This window comes from Fringilla coelebs (genome assembly GCF_963513975.1).
Source record: "Fringilla coelebs genome assembly, chromosome: 3".
Classification (NCBI taxonomy): domain Eukaryota; kingdom Metazoa; phylum Chordata; class Aves; order Passeriformes; family Fringillidae; genus Fringilla; species Fringilla coelebs.
This window is the reverse complement of record NC_140030.1, coordinates 32,021,013-32,046,063: the sequence shown is the minus strand read 5'-3', so window position 1 is coordinate 32,046,063 and position 25,051 is coordinate 32,021,013. Positions and strand designations below refer to the sequence as shown.

At 37.5% G+C, this 25,051-nt stretch overlaps 1 protein-coding gene across 3 annotated transcripts in view; it reads right to left on the bottom strand.

The window, feature by feature from the left end:
* Positions 1–548, bottom strand: part of SENP6 (SUMO specific peptidase 6) — a 73,151-nt gene extending 72,603 nt beyond the window's left edge. For all 3 annotated transcript variants that reach the window (XM_084201633.1, XM_084201635.1, XM_084201634.1), the window contains exon 1: positions 337–548. In XM_084201633.1, the coding sequence (XP_084057759.1) occupies positions 337–385 (49 nt within the window). In that variant the 5' untranslated portion in view covers positions 386–548. The remainder of the gene's footprint in view (positions 1–336) is intronic.
* Positions 549–25,051: the final 24,503 nt, after the last annotated feature.

The window sequence follows — 25,051 nt, the reverse complement described above, 5'->3', positions numbered from 1 at the left end:
GAAAGAAACACCGCACTCCCAACGTCTCGGAACAGTAAAAGAAAGAAAGAAAGAAGGAAAAAAGAAAAACGAACCAAATCGCCCTCACTAAGCCCTCCCTCAAAAGCAGGTCTCTTTTCAGCAGACCTAACCACGGCAGCCACCCTTCCCCCACCACGAAGCCACCTCTCATTGTCGTCGCACCCAAAGGGGACCCATAACCCCCACCCCCCACCCCATATGAACTCACACGCCCGCCTCCCCCATTCCCCAGTTTGTGCCGTGTCCCTTTACTGGTCGCCAGAAGGGAAACGCGGCTCGCGGGCCACGTTTCCCTCCTCGCAGCCCTGCACGCACCTTCCAGAAACAAGCTGTCTCTGCAGCCGCCGCCGCCGCCACCGGCCATCTTCCCGCTGCCGCGCAGCGCTCCCTCACTCCATCGCCCAGCGCGGCGGCGGGGCCCGGCCCTTCCCCCGGCCTGCCCGCCCCCACTGCGGAAGGCTGGGTGGCTGACCCGCAACGGCGGCACTACCGCCGAGGCCCGGCCCTCTCCCGCTGCCGGGCCGCGCTGCCTTCCGGCCCCCGCGCAGGAGGAAGCGGCGGCAGCACGCCCGCTCCTCCCTCAGTGCGCCCGCCGCCGGCACCCGCGAGCGGCCGCAGCCGGGCCCGTTGGCGCCCGTCGGGGCAGGCGGGCCTGGCCGCGACTCCGCCGCACGCGCCCCCGAGAGCGCGGGAGGGCGAGGGCTCGGAGCGCGCCGCCGCCGCCGCCGCTGTGCTCCGGGAACGGCGCTGGCCTGCCCGACCTGAGGCTCGCCCGCCGCGGGAGCCGCCGGCTTTCCCGGCCCCGGGACGATAAAATGGCCGCAGCAGCGCTGCGCCCCGCCGTACCTCGGGCTCTCCCGCTCCCTCCTCGATCAGCCTGGAGGCAGCAGCTTTTGGGAGACGAGGAGGCCGCTCGGGTAAAATGAATGAAGTTAGGGGAGTGCGGGAGTCCATGGCGGAGCGCTGGGGCCCGCCGGCCTCTCACCTCACTCAAGCTCGGGGAAAAGGTTTTCGCGAGATTCAAAGATTCCTGTTAGTCTTAAAATCATCTGTGGCCTGATCATATTCAAATCCAAAAGTTGGATTTTGCAAAACGTACGGCGTTGCCACGCCAACTAAAGTAAAATTGCAAGTCATGGCCTCAGGTGCATTTGACTTTTAGAATGTATGATTTTGCATTTTAAAAAGCTTTCCCGTGAAGCCGAAATACAAAAAAAATTTCATCCTTTAAAAGATAGTTTATGGCAGTCTATAGCTAGGGAAAACCAGATACTCCTTTCTTTGACAAGTTTTTCCAATTTGGGATTCTGTTGACTCCCCCTCCCCCCCAACTTTACTGCAGATTTGGGGGATTCTAATGGCTAAGGTACCTGGTTCCCAACATTTCTAATCCCTGAAAAGTGAGCTTCCAAAAATGCTTGAACTGAAGACTTGTTGGTAGACTGAAATCCTAATTTAGGTAAATTAAAGCACCTAGTGCATATGAAGATTAAAGGCTAGAAAGAGGAAAATTGTAGTTTTCCTTTAAGTCTTCTAAATTTGGTATTTTTGTTCTTGAATGCACCTAGCGTGTTGAAAATGCTTTCGGGAGTGCTCTGTTTTTATGCAATTGAGAGGCAAAAAGCAGTCTGGAAGACAACAGGAAATGTCAGACTGCTCCCCAAGTGCTACATCACACCACCAAAGCTTGCAAGTACTTTGAAAGTTTCCCAAAAGCTGTAACACTGCTGGCAAATCTACAAATCTCAGCCTTCAAAATCTCCTTGAAAAAAAAGGCTTCCTGAAAGAGAGATCACAAACTATCCTTGTTTCATTAGTAATGAGATTAACAGGAAACAATTAGGAGAATTGGTCCCAGCTAATTACAGAGAAACCAGGAAAATCATCTGTTCAATAGAAACCTAATAAATAAAAAAAAAAACCCAACAAATTTAGAGTCTAATTTTCAAAAATACCATCTTGTGTCTCAGAGGGGCATTGTCCAGTTAGAGGATTTACTGCTGAGGTTACAGCATTAATCCACAAAAACAAGTTCTTATTGACAGCTGAGACTAGACTGCTCCAGATCTACACAATTTTTAAAAGACTAAGGATTTAGAGTTATGAATTATTTGAATAAATGTTCAATGCACAGTAGCAGATTCATTGACCAAGGTATCAAATACATCTTTAGAATTTTAGTGAACTAAGATGCAGTATATATTAAATACCCTTTTAAAGCAGAAACGATAAGTGAATAAGCTATCAGTGTTAATCTAGATGCATGGTTGATTTTGAACTTTTTGACTGATAATTTAACATATACTTTTTTATGGAAAAGACTTGCCCAGAATTACATCTCATTGCACTGTTCTGTTTTTCTTTATTTTGAAGCTCTTTAAGGATACAAGAGGATAGAATATAGTCAAAACTCTTATTAATTCAATTTTTATTAATAGTCTATTCTCAGTCTTAGAGTGGTTTGTTTTTTCATTTGAGAAGTATTTGTGAGGGAATGCCATACTGAGCAAGTCTTCAAAAATCTTTTCAGATCCTCTAACTTTGCCTGGAACTAGAAGATTTTCTTCATGTAACAGAATGAACAATGAGAAAGAGAAAGTGTTCTCCTTCATGCTGAGGGAAATCTTACAGAATTTACTGAGTTTTCTTTCTCTCTGAAGGAAAAATTAAATTGTGTCCACAGAATAAGAGCCCAGGGATGACGTGCATCAGGTCAGTGCCTCCTGGCCTTTAGCATCCCCTAGAAGTTGACCAGTTCCACTGTGGGTAGTTGACAATCACAGGCCAGCGCAAGATCCAGAATTTACAAACGCTTGCCTGTGTCCAGCTCTGTTGGCACAGCTCTGTGTAGGGTTGAAAGCTGATTACTGCATTAAGGAGTGATGAACAACTTTTGTCTCATCTTAGAAATCTATTTTTTCCTTTTCTTCCCACAATGAAAAAGTTATTATTAATTAATGTGGCTTAGATGATTCAGCACTGAAAATTACTTTACAGAAACAGAAAAGTTTTTTTTTTTTACTTTGTATTTCTCATTCTTTCCAGTTATTGTTTCCTCTATGTTTTTGTAAGGTTATCCAAGAAAATGGGGGTACCTATTTCCTAGAAACACTAGTTCCTTGCTTAAGGAATAAAATGGAATTTGGATTGCAGTTTTACAGCTTCTGTTGTGGTAATGTACATTACTTAGTTTTCTGTATTGGTATAAAAATTGAATATAGACATTTAAGGGAATTTATAGGAACCTTGAATATTTTTTTATTATCTACAACCCATGAACTTGCTCTAAAGACTATAACTTCTATTTAACAGTCCCATTTTTCAGGAAGTAAGTGTTCTGGGGTAAAGTTAATTTTCACTGTGTTCCATTGCTGTTCTTAGAACTGTTTCTTGAACATGTTAATGAAACACAGTCCGTGTTCTCAGTTTTAAAAAAGTAACTGTCTTCTTGCTGTCCTCATGACCTGCTGCCTAGTTTTTTTCCTTGGCATTTTCAAAACAAAATCAGATTTATTTCTTGCATTGCAATATCTTGTTCTTGTTATTAAAGTTATTGCTTTAATTTCAGGGGTTGTCTCATACTGTTCCAGGATAGCTAGCATACTGCAGGTAACTCTTCAGGAATGTTTCCAGAGGGAAGAGTAGTATTCATCTGTGTGCTAGGACTTACAGTGATACATCAGGATGTGGAAAAGCTTTTTTAACTGTGGTATCAAAGATAGATTGTCAAGTAAATAACTAAGAACTGCTTAAGATCATTGGGATTTTGTCTAAACTATTTTCTTAATTCTTTCCTTGAAGGAGGCGTGTTTTTTGAATCTCACCAACTTACCTCAAAACTCAACATGGTGCTGTTGGAAAGTAACCATAATAAACAAATATCTTTTAGGTTTTCTGCTGCTGTTATAAACATTTTGAAATTTAAGATGGCCATTATTCGTTTAAGTATCTTTTGCATTTGGTCATTATTGCATTAGAACTATTCAAAGAGAAACAGTTTTGCTTTGAATCTGCAAGTTCTCTTACTGGACAGTGAGATAAAGCAACTGTGCTGGGCTAAAAACATAACAACTAATTAAGCATCAAAGTGGGTTTTATAGGTATAAAAGAGTGATTGAGTCATATGCCAGCATTGTTATCTACAACATAGCTGTAGATATTACTTTTGGAAATAAAAATTTCATTTTGCAGGGTTGGGCTACATTTGGGAGGTCATTTTTTGTAGAGAAAAAAAACTTAGAGAATTTGTAGCACAGACCAAAAGCATTACATCATTTACATCTCTAAATAGTAAAATAATTATGATAAATGAGGAAAAATAAAATGTTATGAAGGAGAATGAATTCAAATATATGCATGAAATTATGCAATAGAAGAAATAGCTAGTTATAAATCAAATATCAAATATTCTATTGGAAAAATAGGGGATAGTCTTTCATATTTTAATTATTTCCTAGTGATGTACATCAGGTAAATGTACATTAAATTTTTGAAACAAAGATTTATCTTTAACTGACAAAAGACTAAAATGTTGATAGTTTTCGAAGTGTTAAAAGGGGAGCATATAAAAGGCTTGGGAAAACTACATTAGATTTAAGATACATAAAATATACTTTCCAGTGTATATTCAAAATGTCTAACTCACTTTATCATATTTTCTCTTAAGTTTCCTGCAGCAACAGTGTTGTTAATCTGAATTAACTTTTATTTCTTTCTGGCATTTCTATGGTGATAGTCTAAGGGAAATATGGTTTTGCCAACACGCTGATGAAATACATTTATTGATTGCATTTCAACTTTAGAATTAGGCAACAGCATAAATTTTTTCTTTGTCTTTCAGTGTAACTCTTATCTTTACTGATAAGAGCAGAAGTTGTAACTGATTTAAAGAAGGAAAAATAGAAAATGTTTCATTTGTCATCCTAAATAGCATGGCATAACCACAATGTAGTCTTTCATCTACTAACAAAAAAAATGTATCTACAGCACAAAATGCTAAAATCAAAGAGTATGCATTGAGAAAAATAAAATAATAGACATTTTTCTACAATAAAAGTTAAGCATAAATAATAAAAGCATAGCAAGGCTCAGTCTGTTACTTAAGGCAGATCAGGCATCCAAAAACATCCAGCATACAAGACATACATTTATGCACGGGGTCAGATCTTGTCTCTCTAATCTCTTACTTTTCAAATCAATGGGAAATATGTCTCAACTTCAAAGTATGTTTAAACATATTTAATAGATAGTGAAACTTCTTTTGTATGAAGTTATACAGAAGTCATTCTCATGATCACTCGTGGAGAGAAATACAGGTTCTTAATTGCCAGCTAGCACAACTTGCAGATGGCCTTCCTTTAAAATGGTCTCACCAGAAGAAAGAGAAATGGTTTTGTAGCTGATATCCTTGGAGAGCCTTTGTCAATGACCATTGGCTTTAGGAAGTTTGTTACTAGAGATGGCTTATTTAAACAAATGCATGTAATAAATAGAATATATCTAATTGATATATTGATATATTTCAGCAGTCTCACACCTCTTAGAGGAGGATCGCCTTTTCCCTGCCTGTTTCATTAGATGCCTATGTGTCTGGAGCTTTAAGAATACTTGTGCCTCAAAGCAATTAAGGCAATCTTTTAGGAAAAGTTACATGTTTCATATGGGATACTTCTGTATATACTGGAATAATGTTTCTAAAAATAAACTACAAGGGCTCATAAAAGGGCAAATATTTACCTGTACACATACATGCAAAAATGCATTCTAAAGCAAAGAAAAAGATGACATTTCTGTACCTATGAACATGACCCATGGAGTTGTAGCAATCATAATCAAAGCAGAGATGAAGAAATCACTGCTTCCTCCCTGTTCTCAATTTGCATGACTAACTCCCTTGCTGCTCATGCTGCTGGTAAAGACACCAAGTTTGTTCCTTGCAAATTCTCCTTCTGATCAGAAGAACTTCTGAAACCTCTTTCGTAATGTATATAGGAGTTCAGAGGTCAGGGCTGGGAAGATTGATGTGCTCCTGTCAGTGCACTGTACTGCTTAAGTTCTGTACTGGCTCTGTCTCATCTGGGAAGTGGAGCCAGTTAAAGCTTACATAACAATAACCATACTGCAAGTAATAGAATCCACATAATACAGGATTTGAAAGAGATAAAGGGATAATTTCGTGTGTCCTTCTGCCTAGATTTATTACTTAAAATGTCACTAGTATATGCCCTTAAAAGTCTCAGTTTAAGATTGATCTTCAGTCTCCACAGATAGTATACTAGAACAGGGGGAGTGGGGAATGTCCATATTAACCTAAACAATCTTTTCTAGAAATAGCTTTCTTCTTCTTCAGTTAGAATTCACTGTGCACTTTTTAGTAACCTCTCTATACTGAGATTGCTTTAGTGTATCTCATTCTTCTGTTTTCTTTTATTATTTTCAATCTCGCTGGAGTCTCTTTAACTTGTCTGTATTTAAAGGTGGGGCATTCAAGTCAGAATGCAGTACTAATGTAGCTCTCTCCAAAACTGAATAGAGTGGAATGACTGTCTCCTACTTCTGACATACTGCAATTCCTTCAATATATCCTAAAATATTTTTCAACAAAACCACAGATCATGGAAAATCTGTAGTCTAGCATAAACCCTCTGTCCTTTTTTGTGGGGTTGTTCCCTAGCAGCTGTATCTCAATTTGTATTACTTCATTTGATTCCTCCATCTAAAGTGTCTGATTTTCTACATTTCTTTGCTGCATATCATCTTGGGGGTTTAAGTAATTTTTTTAAATTCTAATCCTGTCCTTAACCCCTTGTTAGGTGCTTGCAGTACTGTGGTCTGAAAGTGAAAATAATAGAATTACAGCTAGGATAAACCTGGGTAGGATAAGCCTGGGTAGGATCAAGTGCCTCTCTCAGACTGTCAGGGAAGCACACTGAAAGTGCGTTTTCCACCTTTTATCCTGGTTCAGTTTTAAGAAGTCATACACAACAGTTAATATCTTACTGGAGTCAATATCACCCGCTTTCTCCTCTCCCTATTGATCCTATGTGCCAGCTATTCCCAAGAAGATGGACAGAGCTGTAGCATGACATCAGAGCTTTTCAGTGATTCTCAGGAGCCTGGAATACAAGTCCCAGAGATCTGTAAGAAGACATTCACATCTGTGTAGAAGTCCAGAGTGCTTTGATCTTCTCAGTGTTTCACCTCAAGATGAGAATGGCCTTCTGAGACATTATTTCCCTCTGTTAGAAGGATGTGAATGTCCTCTGCTATTTTTGAAGATGTCATTTACGTTTTTTAATGAAGTTATATCCTGACAGCACCAGTCCACATGAAAAGCTCTTATACATGCATTGTCGAATGCCAGAAGGTGTGCTTGGAAGTCTCAGACAAGATGAAGTTTTCTCCAGAATTATAACTCAATTAGCCCCTATGAAATAAGATACAAGAAGTATTCGTGGTGCAGAGTGTGGCCCTGATGCAGTCTGTAGAGAACCTTGATTGATGTCAAGCAATTTGAGCCCTCAGACAGAGGAGGTTAAAGAAATTAAGTTACCTTTGTGTGCCCAAAGTTATACTGTATAAGGACATCTTAGTGGGAGGGGATGTTCTAACTCACAGTGACTTGTGAGATCTGTGGTATTTGTTAACAAGCTGTACCAATTTGTAAAGTGGCCTATCACAAGCATTTGTTTTAACTTTAAAGATTCTCTAAGTTTTTATGCTCTTTGATAAATGATGATGTCAGTCATTAAGTGTCTGTCTTTGATTCATTCCAGGCGTGTATAATCCTTATCATTAGCTGCCTGTATAAAAACAAGATGAATCTGGTTACTCTTGGTGTGTTATTCCTAATGGATACCATTAGGTCATGTTCTTCTTCGAGGAGATGTAGCTGTTAAAAGTCGGAGGCCAAGAAGCTAAGAGATAGTTGGGGCCAGGGAGTGGCTGCTACCATTTTGAGTCCTGTCACAAATCGATGGAGCCCCCTATAATAACACAGTCATTCACATTAAAAAATCAGTAGTACTGCTGTTGGTTTCATCAAAAGCTAAGGGGAGCCTAACTACTGCGAGCATAACTGTTATGTGACTGGCCTGCAGACTTTTACAGGAGTGGTTTATGCTGTGTTTGGTGTTATTGACCATTTTATGCTAAAAATGCTTGAGAGTCACTGGAGTAGTTACTTGTCTTTTCTGGGAGCCTGAGGTCCACATCAGCTTGCAAACATATTGTGAACATATGTAAGCATATTACTCAGACTGTTTAGTGCTCAGAAGAAAGATAATGCTCTTTTTAATATTATGAAGACATTAATCTCTATTTCTTTTTGAGAAAACCTTGTAACTTGTGATTAAATTTGCTTACTTTAGTACATGGAGCTCTGTAAATTTGTATGTAAATAATCTAGATCACAAGCACTGTTTTCTTTATTTTCCAACAAAATAAAGATAGAAAAACTAAACATTTTCAATCAGTTTGAAAATATATGTATTTTGACCTAGGGTCTATGGTTGCTAAAACAATGTGAAACTTTTAACAGACCGTTTCAATTATGGTTACCATATGAGAACATTAAAGTGGAGCTGACCTATTATTAATGTCTGTCCCTGTTTGTTGCCTGTTAGTATAGAAATTAAATGTATTGGTTTTCAGCACAGAAAAGTTTTAAAGTGTTGTATCAGTTTTCATCATAAAAATTCCAGACTCTGTACCACCCATAAAGATGAATAAAGATTGTAATCATTCTAGGGAAAATTCAGCAAGTTAAATATAATCTTCTTAAGAATAGATAATGTAATTTAAAGAAAAGAAAATAAATCTTATTCATGAGCCACAACTATTTATACAAGAGGAAAATCATCACTGAAATCATCATCATGACACTTGAAATGTCCTGTGAAGAAATTCAGTGTTATAAAATGTTTCTAGTTTGTAGAATGCACGAAATTTTGTTGTTTTCATACAGCAGAAGATTTCAAGATGCCTTGCAACAATATATATGCTATCTATTCTCATTTGTAGGGCTGATTAACAATATGTTCATAATTTGGGAGTATTTAAGTTATATTACTATCCTAATTAGTTTATTTTAGAGCAACCTGTCTGCTACCATTTTCTTCTCCCCAAGAGACAGAATCAACCTTGTTTTCAGAACCGCTTTATTCACTTTCCTTCCTGTGGCTGCTGCACTAAATGGAGTCCTTCAACTTCTGTCATTGCTCCTTCTTCCCTTCCCTCAGTCTCCCCTAAAATCCTTTCCTCTGCCTATTTCCTTTCATTCAGTTTCTGTTTTTAGCTTCTTTCCATCTAATCTCTCCATACCAAAATCCCTCCCATGCCTCCAAAGAGACTTCTCCAATCCTTTTTGTCCCCCAATTGCCACCTCATTCTTGCCTTTTGTTGTGGTTCCCTCCCACTGCTGCTTCTGCAGTATAAGTTTGTTAGGATCCATGGTCCATATTCAATAATGGAGGATAGTGTTATCTAAGATTTAGCTAGATGAGTAAAAAGAAAATCTTGTCCTGATTTCTTGAGAATTTTTTTCTCAATGCCATGACTCAGTTTGATAATAAAACAAATTCTTATGTATTAGCTAACACATGTAATTCTGTTTATTAGAATGTTGCATACGTACATGTAAGACTGAAACAGCATGCAAAACAAATTTCATACTCAGTGCAAAGAAGCTCAACCAAAACATAATTAATGCAACACAATGTTTGAGATTTTAAGCCAACAAAAGCCAGACCATTTAGAGCTAAGGTTCCCATAGCAACCTTATTCTGTCTCCTCCTGTGTCTGTGTGATAGGGTCTTTTTTTTACATGACCACATATTGCTAGAGAATGGGCTGTATTATTCCATAAATAGAACATCAGTTTAATAGGTGAGTTAACTGCACAAGGTTTTGTCAAATTCTGTGTCTTCAAAGGAAGTTATATCATTGTGGCTTGTAGAGCTGCTGTACATATATAAATACTAGAAAAAAATTATGTAAGCTGCAACATGTTGTTACAACATCATTAACATAAATTCTGCCTGCAAGTGAATTTTTTGGCATATTTTTAGTTTCCCAGTTATCTATTTGCCTGTGTATAATGGTTAAATAATTATGGGAAGAAAATTGTTGGTACTTCTTAAAAAATAGTACAAGGAGACTGACCAGTTATAAGTAATTCTATTTCAGGGTAGGCAGCTACATAGAAGCATGTGGGAATTCTAAAGGGGCAGACTTCAGGGCCTGAAATCGTTGCATTTAACTGTAAGCACTTAAAAAATGGGGCCAAAGTTATATGTACACCTCACAATTTCTCTACAATTTAGGGAGGTGGAAGAGTGTGTCCAAACAATGATGCAGTCCTCCTGAGGTGTGATCTGCCCTCTGCCTGTCTTACTCCACTGACTATACAGCAGGCCCAGAGTTGCCAGTTGAGATTCCTTCCTTGCCTAATTTGTTGCTTCAAGTGAGATAAATTCAAGCTATGTTGTCCAACAAAAAGAAGTGAGATTTTCAGATAATTCTGAGTATCTAATGTGTCATGGGTTAGATCCAGGAGTCTCCCCAGACGGTACTGATACCAGTGTCTAATCAATGATTTCACATTCACTTGACTATACAGATATGCTCTGGATTAAATAGGACAACACAGACCCCCTCTTTTGAGCAAATACAAAACAGTACTTTGATTATTCAGAGTTTATATTGACTGCAGAAAGACAAATTATACCTTATTTGACCTAGTATTAAGTGTGCAGATAATAACACCTGATTTATATATAAAAACTGTTGGAAGAACTTAACTTTGTTTATGTGTGTATTTGAACTAGCAGAGACAGTTAACATTGATTCCACTCTCTACATTCTTCAGCTGTGAGATTTTTGATGCAAGACTGTCTCAGAGAACATGGGAATATATTTTTACAGGCATTGGATAAGGTTCCTCAGCGCTCAGCTCATGAGTTTTGATTTTTACTCAGGATGCTGGGTCCAGGCACTGCTGCTCAAAGGTAATCAGACCTTAAATTTTTGTTGGTTCTGGATGAAGATAAAAAGTTGAGATCCCTAGTAATTTTTCTGCACCCTTGAAATGTATAGTTGGAATTGGAAGTATTCTGTGTGGCACTGATATAAAACTGTGGCAAACCAGATGGCAATCTGGTAATTTGGAGAGGATTTTAAAACAAGGATAATACAAAGAAGAAAAACTCTGCCCACACAAAAGAGAGAAATGTCATCAATTTTCTCAGTTGGGCTGCAAAATACATCTTTCCATTAAAAAATACCTACAAAGACGTGGTTAATGTTTTGAAGGTTGTTAGAAGTGAAGGGGATGGATACTGCTAGCATTTAACCACAGTTAGCTCTGAAGAAATCTGACACTCAAAGATTAGATGACTGGCAAATCCCCGAAGTATCTGGTTTCCTGTAATAATAAATAGACAGCAATGAGACAATGTGTCCAAATAAAGGTGGATAGCAGTCTGAAATATTGAACAGTTTCCCATAGATATTGTCATGAGGAGCTATTTAAATAATATCCTCTTTCCTACAGGAATGTTACAAAGCAGTAATCCCATTGTGCTCTGCTGGATTAAATTTGGTTGGAACTAGTACATTTAATTGTAAAATCTTAATTGAAGATAGTAGTGGGAGAAAGTTAAGATTTTTTTTTCACCCAAACAAAAAAGAAAATGCATGAGATACTAGGGATCTGAATGGCCAGAATGAGCAGCTTTCATCTAGACACAATTTGGTAAAGGCAAAGTGAGAAAATAGCTCAGTTGAAAACAAGTAGAAACATAATGGGGAAAAAAGCACGAAACTTTAAAGTGTACAAGTGTGTGACTACTTACAGGTTCATAGCAACTGCCTGGAGAAAGTGAATTTTGAAACAGGACAGGGAAGTATCTTAGAAAAATCACTTGTTTGGAGAGCCTTCTGGTGGGATTTTCTGGAGCAGCTCCAGGTAATGTCCACTCCTGGCAGCTGCTCAGCGTTACCTCAAATGCTGCCTCGGTGCTGGCCAGTTCAAGGGGCACTGAATGGGCACAGCACTGCCTCCCTCCCCTCCTGTAAATGCTGGAAAGTGGAGCCACACCTCAAAGAAGGGCTCTGGCGTTGCTCTGCTCCGGCTGCTCCTCGTTGGTGGTAAAGGGGGAGCAAAGATGGAAAGATCTTTCGCTGAGTGCAAAAATGTGTTTGCAACTGTCTAATGAAACCTGGGGTTACTGCTATGGTTAAATATAGACACTGTGTTACTGGTTGCCATGTTACATGAAGAGAGCAGTTTGTAAATCTAGTGAACATAAGCATTATTTTCAGTTGAAAACTCACAAGCCTTTTCTCTTTTTCTTAGGCAGCTGGTCAAGCCGTTCTTATTTTGCTCAAGCTATTTGTTGGGAACTTCATAAGTGTCAACATTTCCCTACCATTATTCATCATGTAGGATGTTTGTAAGCATATTGGTCATAGCACTTAGATTACTATAAATAAATATGTTAGCCTCCCAACACTTAGGTTGAGATATGCATATGAAACTGGTATTGCAAACAACAAACGCAGTATTTCAATTTCTATAAAACAGTAACCCATAAACAAAAACTGTACTGAAGAGTATTTTTTTAATTACCCATAATTTATATGTACCTGTAAGATGTACCGCCAAAGGTAAGTGCAAAGAGATAGTTAACTTTATTGTCATCATTTGCATGTCTTAGGCCCTGATGGTGTTCATGATGCTTTTACACTCTGGGTGTACCATCTGCAGGACATTAGCAAGCCATAATGTAATGGCTTTCTGATACAGATCTCTTTGGTTTAAGCAATAACCCCCACTTCTCCTTAGATGACGTCAGAAACTAGCAACTTTTGCTTCAGAGGTAAAGGTTTGTGGATGACTTTCTTCAGCAGAGGTTAGGATTAATTTGCTAGAGATCTACCACCAGTGACTGTTTGAGGCATGCCTACTTAACTGGATCTGCTGGTACAATAATTACTATTCTGTTTATAACAATGATGTAACTGTTAAATTAGTTGTTTTCTCATAGGTCAAAACACTAAAGATTAGCAATGAGGTATCAGTGCTGTAAGATAAATTAACCTGGCATCATGAGATAAATTGACATAGAATACTGTTACTAAGAACCAGCAGTCAGCTGGGGAGAGTAAAATCCAGTTTAACCTAATTTTAAATTGATCGCTAGTACCAAATCTTGAAAGAAGTTAGTAGAGGTAATTCGTTCAAGTTTCAGACAGAAGTAGCGGGAGCAAGGAGTCAGTGGATCCTGAACTGGAGGGAGAAAAATAACAAGAATGACAGAGGACCAAGAGATCCAAATAAAGCTCTTAAGTCCTTTATCAGGACCAGCTAATAAATGTTTTGGAGAACTGAACTATTTATTTGGACAATTAAAGATGAAGTCAGAAAATTAGTACTTGGTCTTTATGTTTTTACGAGACAACTGCATAATACAGATAATAGTGACTGAGGTTTGTAAAATGTGTGTATGAAGCCAGGTATTATTAAGAACAAAATATCTCACATATATGCAATTTCAAAATATTTGTCCTTAGAAGTAAGAATTCTCCTATTAATTCCATTATAGAAATAAGTGTCTCTTACAGCTAGCTGGCCCCTGAGAAATCAGTCTTTGAACTATTCATAGCTTCTAATGCCTTAAAATTCTCCTAACAATTAAGAAATACAGTTACCCTCACTTAAAGAAACATAAGCACTGGCAGGATTTGTCTTTCATGTTTTTTGATGAATGCAGAACTGTAGTCTACATCTAAGCAGGAGCTCTGTCATTCTTTTATGTTTAATGGAGAGAAATGAGCACCTCTGAGGTATGACTCATTTGTGATATATTTAGCTATCTACTTTAGAACGAGATGAAGTGCTTCCTTAAATCTCCTGTTTCTTTTCATTTACTATAAAGGGTATCTAGATGTCTAGCTCAGATGTAGATTTCTACAGTGTAGGAGTCCCTATTTGAATAGATGAATTGTATCCTGACAGACTTACCAGAAAATACAGGCTGGCTATCTGACTTCCCGAATCACACATAAATCCCTACTCTTAAGGAAGGAAATACTGGATAATATTAGAATTCTGTGTCCTCTGCAATTGTCTCCAGAATAATTTAAATTTTTATTCCTTTCCTTACTGATTTTTCTGGGCAGCTGTAGGAATGAGGCATACTGAAATATGCCATGAGATATATGAAAGGATTACCGTGGGCATGATGGCTTTCTGATGGGTTGACAGGTAATCAGGCTGAGGCCTAATGACCCTTATCACTGCAATGGAAGAGAGACTGATACTAACTTATCACAGATACACTCTTGGGCAAGACCCACAGCATTTGTAATCTCTTTTTGTAACTATTTTACATATAAATAGTTTTCCCTTCCCCTATATAATGGCAGTGACAGGATATTTGACTACAGTATCACCTGCACTTATGCCAAAATTGTGCATTGGCATTTGAAATCCTCCATGTCAGGGGGACAGAAAATAGGATCACCTTGCAGACAAATTGATGAGCTTGCTCCTCTGTCTTCCCCAAAGCAGTGATGCCTCTTTGTTAAAATTTGCACCTCTGAGTGTGTGGGAGTATACTTCTGAGCACTGGTATAGAGCTCGATACGCTTATATTTTGTAAATCTAGTGAATCTGTCACCAGAAATCTTGGTTATAATAATAAATGAGGCTTAGCTACACCCAAACACTTTTAATCTTCCAGGACTAGCTGAAAAGCAAGGGGGTTTATTTTCTGCCATATTTCTGTACTCTTAATGCAACAACAGGTTGTCCCCTAAGGCTTCTGGACCCTGATTAATGATCAGAATATGCCTGAATGTCAGGCTGTGATTAGACAGTCTTTTTGTGCCAGTGCTGAAAGCTGATTCAACCTCACACCACAAGGGTTCTGAGCCAGCTGAGAGTGCCTGAGTGCAGGGCCTGGCTCTGGCAAATAACCATGCCACTGAGCAGCCTGCTTAGCCCTGGCATGGCACGACTGCTATTGCACTCACCCGTGTCTTGATCAGCACAGAACACAGGCAGAGGGGGCCCATCCAGAGTAACCATGAAGGCAGAGCTTCAGCACACTTCCATCTGTTTTCTTGCAGAGCAGCTGCACAGTCTGCTGCTCACCTGATTAGGATTATGTCTGTGTAATAGGTAGATCATTGCAGGTAAGTAAAATAGAAAAGGCAGAATCATGCCTTGGAATTGGTGAATTTTTAAAGCTATTCATTCTTTCTTCCATGTGAGCTGATTGAATTCACAACTCTAAAGAGAAGAGTGTCCAGTTTTCTACATAGGAAGAATCAAAATTTGATATTACACTAGTGTGAGTAACAAGGAACTAACAAGCTATTTTTAAACTTGCAATCAGACTAATTAAGATTAGAAGACGTCCTATAGTGGGCAAAAGGATATTATGTACAGTCATTGGAGTACAGTGAGACTGAAATTCTCCGCTGAGTTGGCTTTTACTAAAATGATGTGTTAATCTCCTCGGGAATTTCAAGTGACAGCTACACCTCATGCAGTCTGCATCTATAATCATTGCATCCACAGTATCATTCTCCTTTTTATTAGCTTCATCACTTACTGCAGAAACAGCTATATGACAATTTCCCTTAACTGTTATCTCCTGAGAACAGAGAACTTAGACCAAATTCTTTCTTACCTTGCCTCATATAGATATCATTTTACTTGTGGAAGCAGAACCTTTAATCATTTTTTGTTAAGACTTCTCTCTTTTATCATCTCTGGAATGAAAATTTTTCAACTTTAAAAATGCGTTGTTATGGCAATGTTTTCTAATGCTGACCTCTGCATTTGAAGACTATTAATACAAAATTTTAAGCAAACATAAAAATTTATAGTCTACTTGTCTGTGCTTCAGAGTAAAGTGGAAGACTGTCCTTCCACAAGATGTTTACAAAGTAAACAAGAAGTTAAAGGATTATGTTCATTTGATTTTTCATTCACTTGTAAAGTTGAAACTGAAGAATGACCCTTCGAATTTTTGAGGGAGTGTTCTAATTAGTGAGCTGAGGAACAGCTCCTAAATATGTCAATAGTTAGACAGTCTTAGCTTCCTAAACTACATACGCACAATAATAAAAGAGCAAAGCTCCTTAAAAATTACTTTCTCACCTTTTCAAATCATCCTTTTAGAACTATAGTTTTAGGCAGATGAATTCCAGCTGAAAATATTTCCTTTTTCTGAAGCTAGTTTTGTCCAGATTGTGCCTTTAACATAGAAGGAAAAAACCTCCTGTCTTGACAGTCTTTATCTTAAAAATAGGTGAAATTAACAATGAAAGTATGTATGAACACTTCATTCTTCAGAAGAATTTACAAATCTCACACTGGTAAACTCTATGACACAAGGGAGCACAGTATTAGGACTAAAGTAGCCAAAGTGGTATAGGCATCAGGAGTATAGCTCTGGTGGCTTTTAGCAGTCTGTATTTAGTCATGCTATATTTCAACCGTAGCGCAGAGAACCTTTGAGCTAGCCAGGTAACTTTGATTCCAGTTTCACCCACTGAACACTTAGTTAATTTTTTTGGTGGGAGGACTCCAGATTTTATTAATCTATCAAATTCTGCCAGTGTGCCACAAGGGGGCAGATGAATGCTGTTGAACTCTGTGACTTCCCCCAGCAGTCAGCAGGAGCGGCAGACCCATCCCTTCGGAGTGCTTAAAATACATTGCTGTCTGCACTTTGGTTTCCTTGCCAATATTGACTGGTAACAGGTTTATTTAAATATTTCAGTCACAAAATGAATTCTCATTCTGGGGGATTGCGTTTGTAATTTTTTAATGCAAGAAATGAAATTAAACAATATATTGTCATGGATTTTCCATTCTACTCACTGCTCACACAGTGTTCAGCTGACCACTGCAAATTATTAGCTAATACCACTTTTATAACTTTTATAACTTAAAACGGCAAGTGAGAAATATTTGATTAATTAAAGCTTGTTTTCAAGACTTCAAATTCACAAACCACAGTTTCTGGCAATCGTGTGTTAACACTCTGTAGTACCCTTTGAAAAGAAAATTTATTTATGAAGATAAATTAAACCAGTAGAAATATAATTCCATAAATAAACCTCTTTCTTAAAAAAAACATAAAACCCCCCATAAAACATTAAAATAATCTTTATTTTCTCTTTTAACCTTGTTATGGAATTCAAAGTAACAGCATCCAAAATTATTTATGGAGGCTTCAGTATGTTACATATTACTGAAAAAGGAATAGTGTTCCAGTTTACAAATTTGTCAAGATCAGTCTGTGATCAAAATCATGAACACTTAGTACATGCTAGTGTCTAAGTCAAACCACCTGTTAAAGAATCTCCCAAATTTTTACCTAGAAAATAAACAACAAAAAATCACTTTGTGTACCAGAGAAAACCAGTAATAATCCTATGGAATTCCACCTCTAACCACATGTAACAGAATGACTACCAGTGATGCCTGCTGAAAAGAAAATAGACAAGAGATGATGAATCAAAGTACATCTAGATGCACTTCAGGGAGGAATTTTACCAAAATACTCTGTCTTCCCTCAGCATGGAGGTTGGTCTATACTGACAGAATCTTCTGTCTGCAGAACTCTTAACAAACAGGAACAGTTTTAAGCACTTGCCTCTTAAGCATGTGCAAAATGGGGTCATTCAGAAGGTTATAGTTTGATAACAAATAGTGGCTTTGCACTGTAAAAGCAACCCATCTTCAGAAGTATCAGGTCTTCTTTATAAAACAAGATTAAAAAAATCTTATTTTTAGCAAAATGGCAATTAATCTTTACAAGAGGATGGCAAGATTTTTTTTTTCTTCTGAAGTAAAACATCTCAAACCAAATAAAAATAACCTGAGCCTGAAACTGAGGTCACAAGTAGAAAATGTCAGCTCAGATGTTTCAGGTATGAGAAAATAGGAAATAGAATCTAGCTGGCAATTTCACATTATTTGTATATATATGTATATATGTGTGTGTGTGTGTAAAATATATAGATATAATAAAAACTGTCAAAGGAGATGGCATTTGATTAAAATATGTGACATTAAATTCTGATGACAAATACAAATGCAAATTATTTAAATGGGATTATATATCTTCGTATGTATAAATACACATCCTCAAATATCTGGATTTGGCACAAATGAGTGAATGCCACTGATCTCTTTTCTCAGTCTGCAGGTCCTATGTACGTGGGATGAAGTACAGAGTGGTGATTGTTCTAAGATCAAGTGAAAGGCATTACAAAGCCTTGTTGTTGAAACTTATGCTTTATTTTTAACGTTTTCTTCTTAAGAACAGCCTTATTTACATTTCCATAATTGTTATGTATACCTCTTGGATTTTTAAGATCCCTATGGTAATAGCTAATGAGAGAAACAGCAATGTATTTATTATGCCAAATATTTATTCCATGCTACCATTACTCCTACTTGTATATCTGGTGTGTACTGACCTTATTCATTGTGTCCAGGACATTATGTAAGGGCAAAACTATGCATAATGTTGTTGTGGACAGTACATCCCACACTTAAACAAAATCAAAGTCCTCTTTAAGACATTTTCTAGAATCTAACCAGAGATACAGACCAGATGGCAGACATTCAGCATGCTGTGTTTGCAAATTTCAGTGTGCCCTTTAAAATCTTTCTGGATATGAATGGACTTTTTACTTCTTACGGACTTTAAAACATCATTTAGGATGTGTGTCTGATCTTTTCTCTTTGATTTTGCTTTTAGTAACAAAGTAGAATGACCAGAAACTTTTGGAAAACAGTGACAAAGGTGATGGTAAGGAAGTGGTTTTTTTAAAATTCAGCTTTATATTATAGTATGTATAGAAGTAACATGGAAAATTAATTTTGGATCTTAATTCAGTAGAAAAAATATAATTTACTTATGAAATTACTTACCTTTTCAAATATTGACCTTGTGTCAAATACGGTATGAAAGAAAACCTGATATAATTTATGATGTTATTAAAGGCTGTGTTGTTTGACTTGGATTTTTAAAAATATATGCTTTTATATATATATATATATAAATGCATATATGTAAGGTGCATGATAGTAAGACATTTAGTAAATTTATTGAAGTTAGAAAAAATAATTTCATTTCTGAGTTTCAGGAAGGTATTTTTATCACTGTTTCACAGATTTTGTGGCAGAAGATTATACATTTCTACAAGAAGGCAGAGAGCACAAAACTGAATGGGATTTGAATTGATTTGGTTTTTTTTTTTTTCTCAAGAACTATTTTCATATTTTGAATTATGGTTCCTACATGTGAACTAAGTTCCTATCCTGGAAACTGTAATGTGTGTTTAATTCAAATTTAGCTGTTTAAAGTAAACAGACTGAAGCCCTTTAGTACCACTAGATGTCATCCTGTGGTCATTGAGGATGTATAACAAGGAGCAGACTCCTAATAACCCATAGAGGTTACCTGAAAAACGGTAGAAAATTGAAAATGGATGCACCACAACAAATATTTTTGGTTACAAATAGTAATGAAAACATCTCATACAACTTTAAAAGGTATCAGTGTAAGTCCAGGAACTAAGATACATTTGCATATTGTTTTTGTAACAGCATACCATAATTGCTAGTTTATTAACTGAGACTAGCAGTTCATACACATTTAAAATGATCTCTGGGGTATTTAATAATATTAAAAATGGGGACAGATGATAAAGGCTTTGGGAATGCAATGCAATCATACAATCTAAGTTTTTTTCTACAATGTCACCATTTGTATTCAATCTTGATTTACTGCTACAGATGGGTTTCACTGAAAACCCTGGAGATGAATAACTCCAAAGTCTGATGATGTTCAACACTCATTTCCAGTTAGGAATTTTGCAAATGTTCCCAGTGTTTAGAATGAGACTAACTACTGGGACCAATTATTCATAACTTTAACTGTGCTTGAAATCCAGTCTCAGATGCAGTATTTCCTGCCTCAGTGTATCTCTACCAAGAGTACTGCGGCCGCTGGGACTTTTTTTGACAAAGCCTATTCAGTTGGCTCTTTGCTGTGATGGCTTTGTCATGAGAGAAAATGTCCAAGAGAAGCTACTTTTCCAGTGCTTCAGCTCTGCAGACAGTGCCTGTAGCCCAAAGGCTCATCTTGTTAGTAATGGCCCCAGTTCTGACCACTTCTCCACAGGCGTAGGGCTTTTGCTGATTCACCTTTGTAAATGAAAGCAAAATTAGTTTTTTCATTTCTCTCATGAATTTTGATAAAAATTCAAATTTCACTCATCTTGTTTAGACATGTTTTTAGTTAAAGTTCATTTTAAAAATTCTTATTTCTTACTTCCATTAAATTTCCTGTTGGTAATGGTGCCACCAGGAAGTGGAGGGTCTTCAAATCTGGTCATGGTGGAAAACCTAAATTTGTGGCACCAGTCTTTTTCACATCCAGGAGGCTGTCAAAGTTTGAAGGTAGCTTTTGTAGTGTATGCCTGAGTAGTGAAACCTGTAAGTGGTTCACTACTGGAAAAAACTGCCTATCCTGTATGCTTCTAATATTTGTCATTAGGACATGGTAGCAGAAGATATAAAAAGATATGTAATTATTTTCAGGATTAATCTAACACATTTTTATTCAAATTAAGGTATAATAAATGTAGTTTGTTATTTCCCCAGTCACACTCACTCCCTCTACACTGCATAGTATAATAGAATAAGTTTAATATATTATATAATGTACTGGGACATACATATATAAAATATACAACTATATTTAATTTAGCCTTCATAGGTAAGTCTGTCTGCTACCAACTTAGGTCTGTCTGAAGTAGTCTTTCTTTCTTTCTTTCTTTCTTTCTTTCTTTCTTTCTTTCTTTCTTTCTTTCTTTCTTTCTTTCTTTCTTTCTCTCTTTCTTTCTCTCTTTCTTTCTCTCTCTCTCTCTTTCTCTCTTTCTCTCTCTCTCTCTCTTTCTCTCTCTCTCTCTTTCTCTCTCTCTTTCTCTCTTTCTTTGTGGATTGGTTTGTTTGTTTGGGAGTTTTTTTTTTTGCACACACTGAGTATGATGTAGCATTCTTTATAAAGATCTGATATAAATAAGACCTGAATCAGAGTCATCAAACTGAGATAATGAGGATGCTTCCAAGAGGTTTTGGTATTTTGTGCTATGCCATTTCTTGTTTATACTGCATTCAACTGATATAAGCATGACCACAGAGATAGTTTACATCAGGCTCAAGTTCAAATAGCAAAGATGGGTTGAAACTTGGAGAAAAACATTTATCAGCTTAGCTAAGTCCATATCTCTGTTGATCTAGTAGTAGGTCTCTGTCTTGGTATGATCTTCTGGCTAGACAGAAAAGCTGAAGAAAAAATGGAAAACATAAGGCTGCCTAATGTAATAAAATATGAGAACAGAAAATGAGCTGTTTGAATGAAAACTTTGTCTCTGTGAAGGAGCTGCAGATACCTGGAGAGGAGACAGATTTCTGGGATCCCAGTGCAATAAGTTAAGATGGGAAGGGTGAGAGTCATGTAACCTATTTTCAGATGTCATAGGGACCTGATTTAAACTCAGCATCACCATGATCAGTGGAGAGAGCAAAACACTTCTAGGGAGTGGTCTCACCAACTGTTTTAGCAGAAGAGGAGCTCTGCTGTTTTTTTAACAAATAGTGCATTGCTGCTTCAATAGGAGATGTACCACAGAAAGAATCAGAAGCTTTAGAAGCTGTGGGCAGTCCAGGGGAATGTGTATGTCTGTGATTCTATTTTTTGCAAAGGTTGGGCAAAGACTGACCTCATTTTGTTGGTAGCTGGTAACAGAAGACAAACCTGTTTATGTTCCACAGGAATTAATGTCGTGATTGTGGTGAAGTCAAAGAAGTGGAATTTGGGAGGGTTTGTTCATCAGTGATCTTTCTGGGCAACATTTCAGTGCTCCTTCTTTTCCTTCTATATGCTTCATCTCATCTATCTTTATTTCATTCAAGCAATAGAGAAGACAAAGATTTGTCTTTGTTTCTGAAGTTGTTCTTCATAAAATATAGTTTGCTATACGTGTGCTTATGTTGTTGTTGTTACAAGGAAATTTCGTAATATTTTAAAAATTTTAATTTGTGAAGACAAAGATGTTGAAGAATTATTAAAAATGTGTCAAACTTATTCTGCTGCCATCTCTTGAACTTATTTGTTCATTGAATAAACCTGAGGTGAGGTCTGGGACCTCAGAAAATGTACATATAAGAATAGAGAGATATTGACATTCATATCTATAAATGGTTTTGGAGTTTCTATGAACCACATATTTTTTACTAGATTTTGTCATCTGTGAAATCTTTCAAAAGTACAGGTCATAGTATTTGTGGAGTAGCCTATTTTTCCATACATTCTTGTATCCAGGAAAAAAATCCAGGATAAAATAAAGGAACAGGAAATATTCTATTCCTGCATGCACTAGCTGGGATTAAATAAAAAAGCACAGGTAATCAGTGATAACAAAAAAAGAGTGACTAACAGTCAGTATTCTCTAAAGTCCTTCCAGCTTCTGTCCATGACCTGAAGACAGTAGTGGAAGAACTTCTTCCCACAGTGCCTCTGTAAATAAATATTTTGATGGAGAGAGATCTCAAAGTAAGGGGATACTGCTCATTACTGGGAAATGTTTTTTCTTTAGGATGCAGTGCTTTCCTAGGGGTGACTAGTCCTGCCTGTGTCCTTGCCAGCACAGTGAAGGCTGTCTCTGCATAACTTCAAACTCTGGCTATCCTTTGACTTGCCTTTCTAGTTTACTACAATCAACTACTGGCAACTCCCTTATATTCAGGAGGAAAAATGTGTAGTGAGGAGCTGGTGAGGAGCTGCATCCTTTCCTACCATCCTAATAAAATGTCTCCTATGTAAATGTCATTCTACATCCATCTCAGTTCCACCTGATGGCATCCTGATGATTTGAGATCAGTAATCTGATTGCCCAGGAGTACTGCATAGATTGCCAATTACATTCAAGTTCAGTGTTTGTCCAGGTTTGCTTTGTCCCATCAGTTTTAGGTCTTCCCAGGGTGTGAAATGCCTGTAATGTGCTGCTGGACCCACCTCTACTCTGACTCTGTGCTGCTGCCTGGTGCACTCCATTATCCCTAAGACCTACCCCCAAAAATGCTGATGACCAAATGCAAACTGGTAATTTTCTGTATGTTTTCTCTATTTTTAATGTAATTCCAGAAGGAATGTAGAGAATATTTCCTTTGTGGCTTGAGCACAGTGATTAGGCTGATCCTGTGAGTGGCAGGATATACAATGGTTCTATGTGTGGAATCAGATGGAAAGCCAGCACTCTGGCTGCCCTTCACCTTTATGGTACATGGAGATGGGCTGCCCATCCCTTTCTGTTGCTTTCTTCCAAAAAAAAAAATAATTTGTACAGTACTTTGGCCTGTTAGAGATGAATGGTGCCTTCAGATGCATTTCAGTTTCTTGTCTTCAGCTTCAGTCTTTCCCTCAGGCCTGAGGAAACCTAAGGTCTTTATAGTAGTCAGTGTTCACAAGTAGCTACTTCCTAAAACATAATGGTTAACTGGCTTCTATTATCAGTACAGGAAGCTAGTTAAAATCCCTCACTAATTTATTTAATTATTTCTCATGATAGTTCTCTTCTGACATTACAATAGTCCATGATTGTTGAAGCTTATTTAAATGGTTGAAGGCAGATTGCTTTGTTATGTGTCTTTATATGTAGGTATGAAAAAATAACAAATCCCCTTGTTTGCAGCTCAGATTCTGTCTTGGTGGCCGCCTCTTGCTCTATGTGACACCTCCTCTTTTTGTCATGAATGTCAGAAGTAAACCTCAATGCAGGTAAAGGTCTGAAGCTCACACTCCTATAAAAAGTGTTTGTTAATCTTGGATTTGAAAAGACCTGGGTTTCCCAGTGTGTGTCAGCTGGCAGTGTAAGCCAAACTGATTGCACAAAACAGTTATTTCTCTATAGTTAGGTTCTTAGACAGCCATCACCACTGAAACTTCTGCACTCCTGCTAAAATATATTGGGTGCACTAAACTGCCCTTCCCACCTTTTCACTGCTTTCTTTTCTTGTTTGCATCAGAACATTTTTCTGTTTTCTTCCCTCTCCTGGTTAGATTTTTTGTCTGTATCTGAAGAGCTTTTTTTCCTCATATTTGTCAGCCTATTGTAGCGTAGAGAAGTTACAAGTCCTACTAATATTAACAGGGAATGATACAGAGCTCATCTGCATCAAATTTTGCTCCTTCTTTGACTAGAAAGCAATTCTGGGCCTTTTTAAATTTGTCTTATAGAGCACTACAGCAATATGTGACAAACCAGCCATATCTTTCAGCTACAGCAGAATTAATATTTTCTTCAGGTGCTCAGGTTTTGCTTCAGTACTTTCTGTTACTCTCTGTTGAGAATGATTTATTTTACTTGTTTTGCAATATTTTATTGATTTGTCTTGGCTTTAGCTTAAAATAGTCATGTTGTCCTATTTTGCTTGATTCCCAACTATGTCACTATGGTCTGGAGACTTTCTTTTTTTTTAATTAGTAGCTTTCTGAAGGGTAAACTGTCCCTAAAAGAGTCTTAGTTATGATGCCTTGGAGATTTGTTATTGGCTGCAAATATTTTTGTACTCCAAGCTATCATAGCTGCAGCACTAATAAAACACAAGCAATGCAGAAGCACTTAGTGGATGAGCAGGAGGCCATCCTTCTGACAGATACACAGAAGAATAGTTTGAGATGCCTGAGTGTATTCTTGAGTTTCTAGAAGGATTTACTTAGACCTTAGGGAGAAAGAAAATCTGCTTAATATGAAAGAGTTGGGGGGGAAATTCATAACAAAATAAAGCAAGCCTCATTTTTTAGAGTTATATATGTGGGAGGGAAGCATAAAATACTCAAAAATCTTGGCCTCCCACATTCTGTAAAGGATGAATGTGGGGGTAATATTTGCCAAAAAGAGATCTGGTTTTGGTTAAAGAAATCTTAGGCTT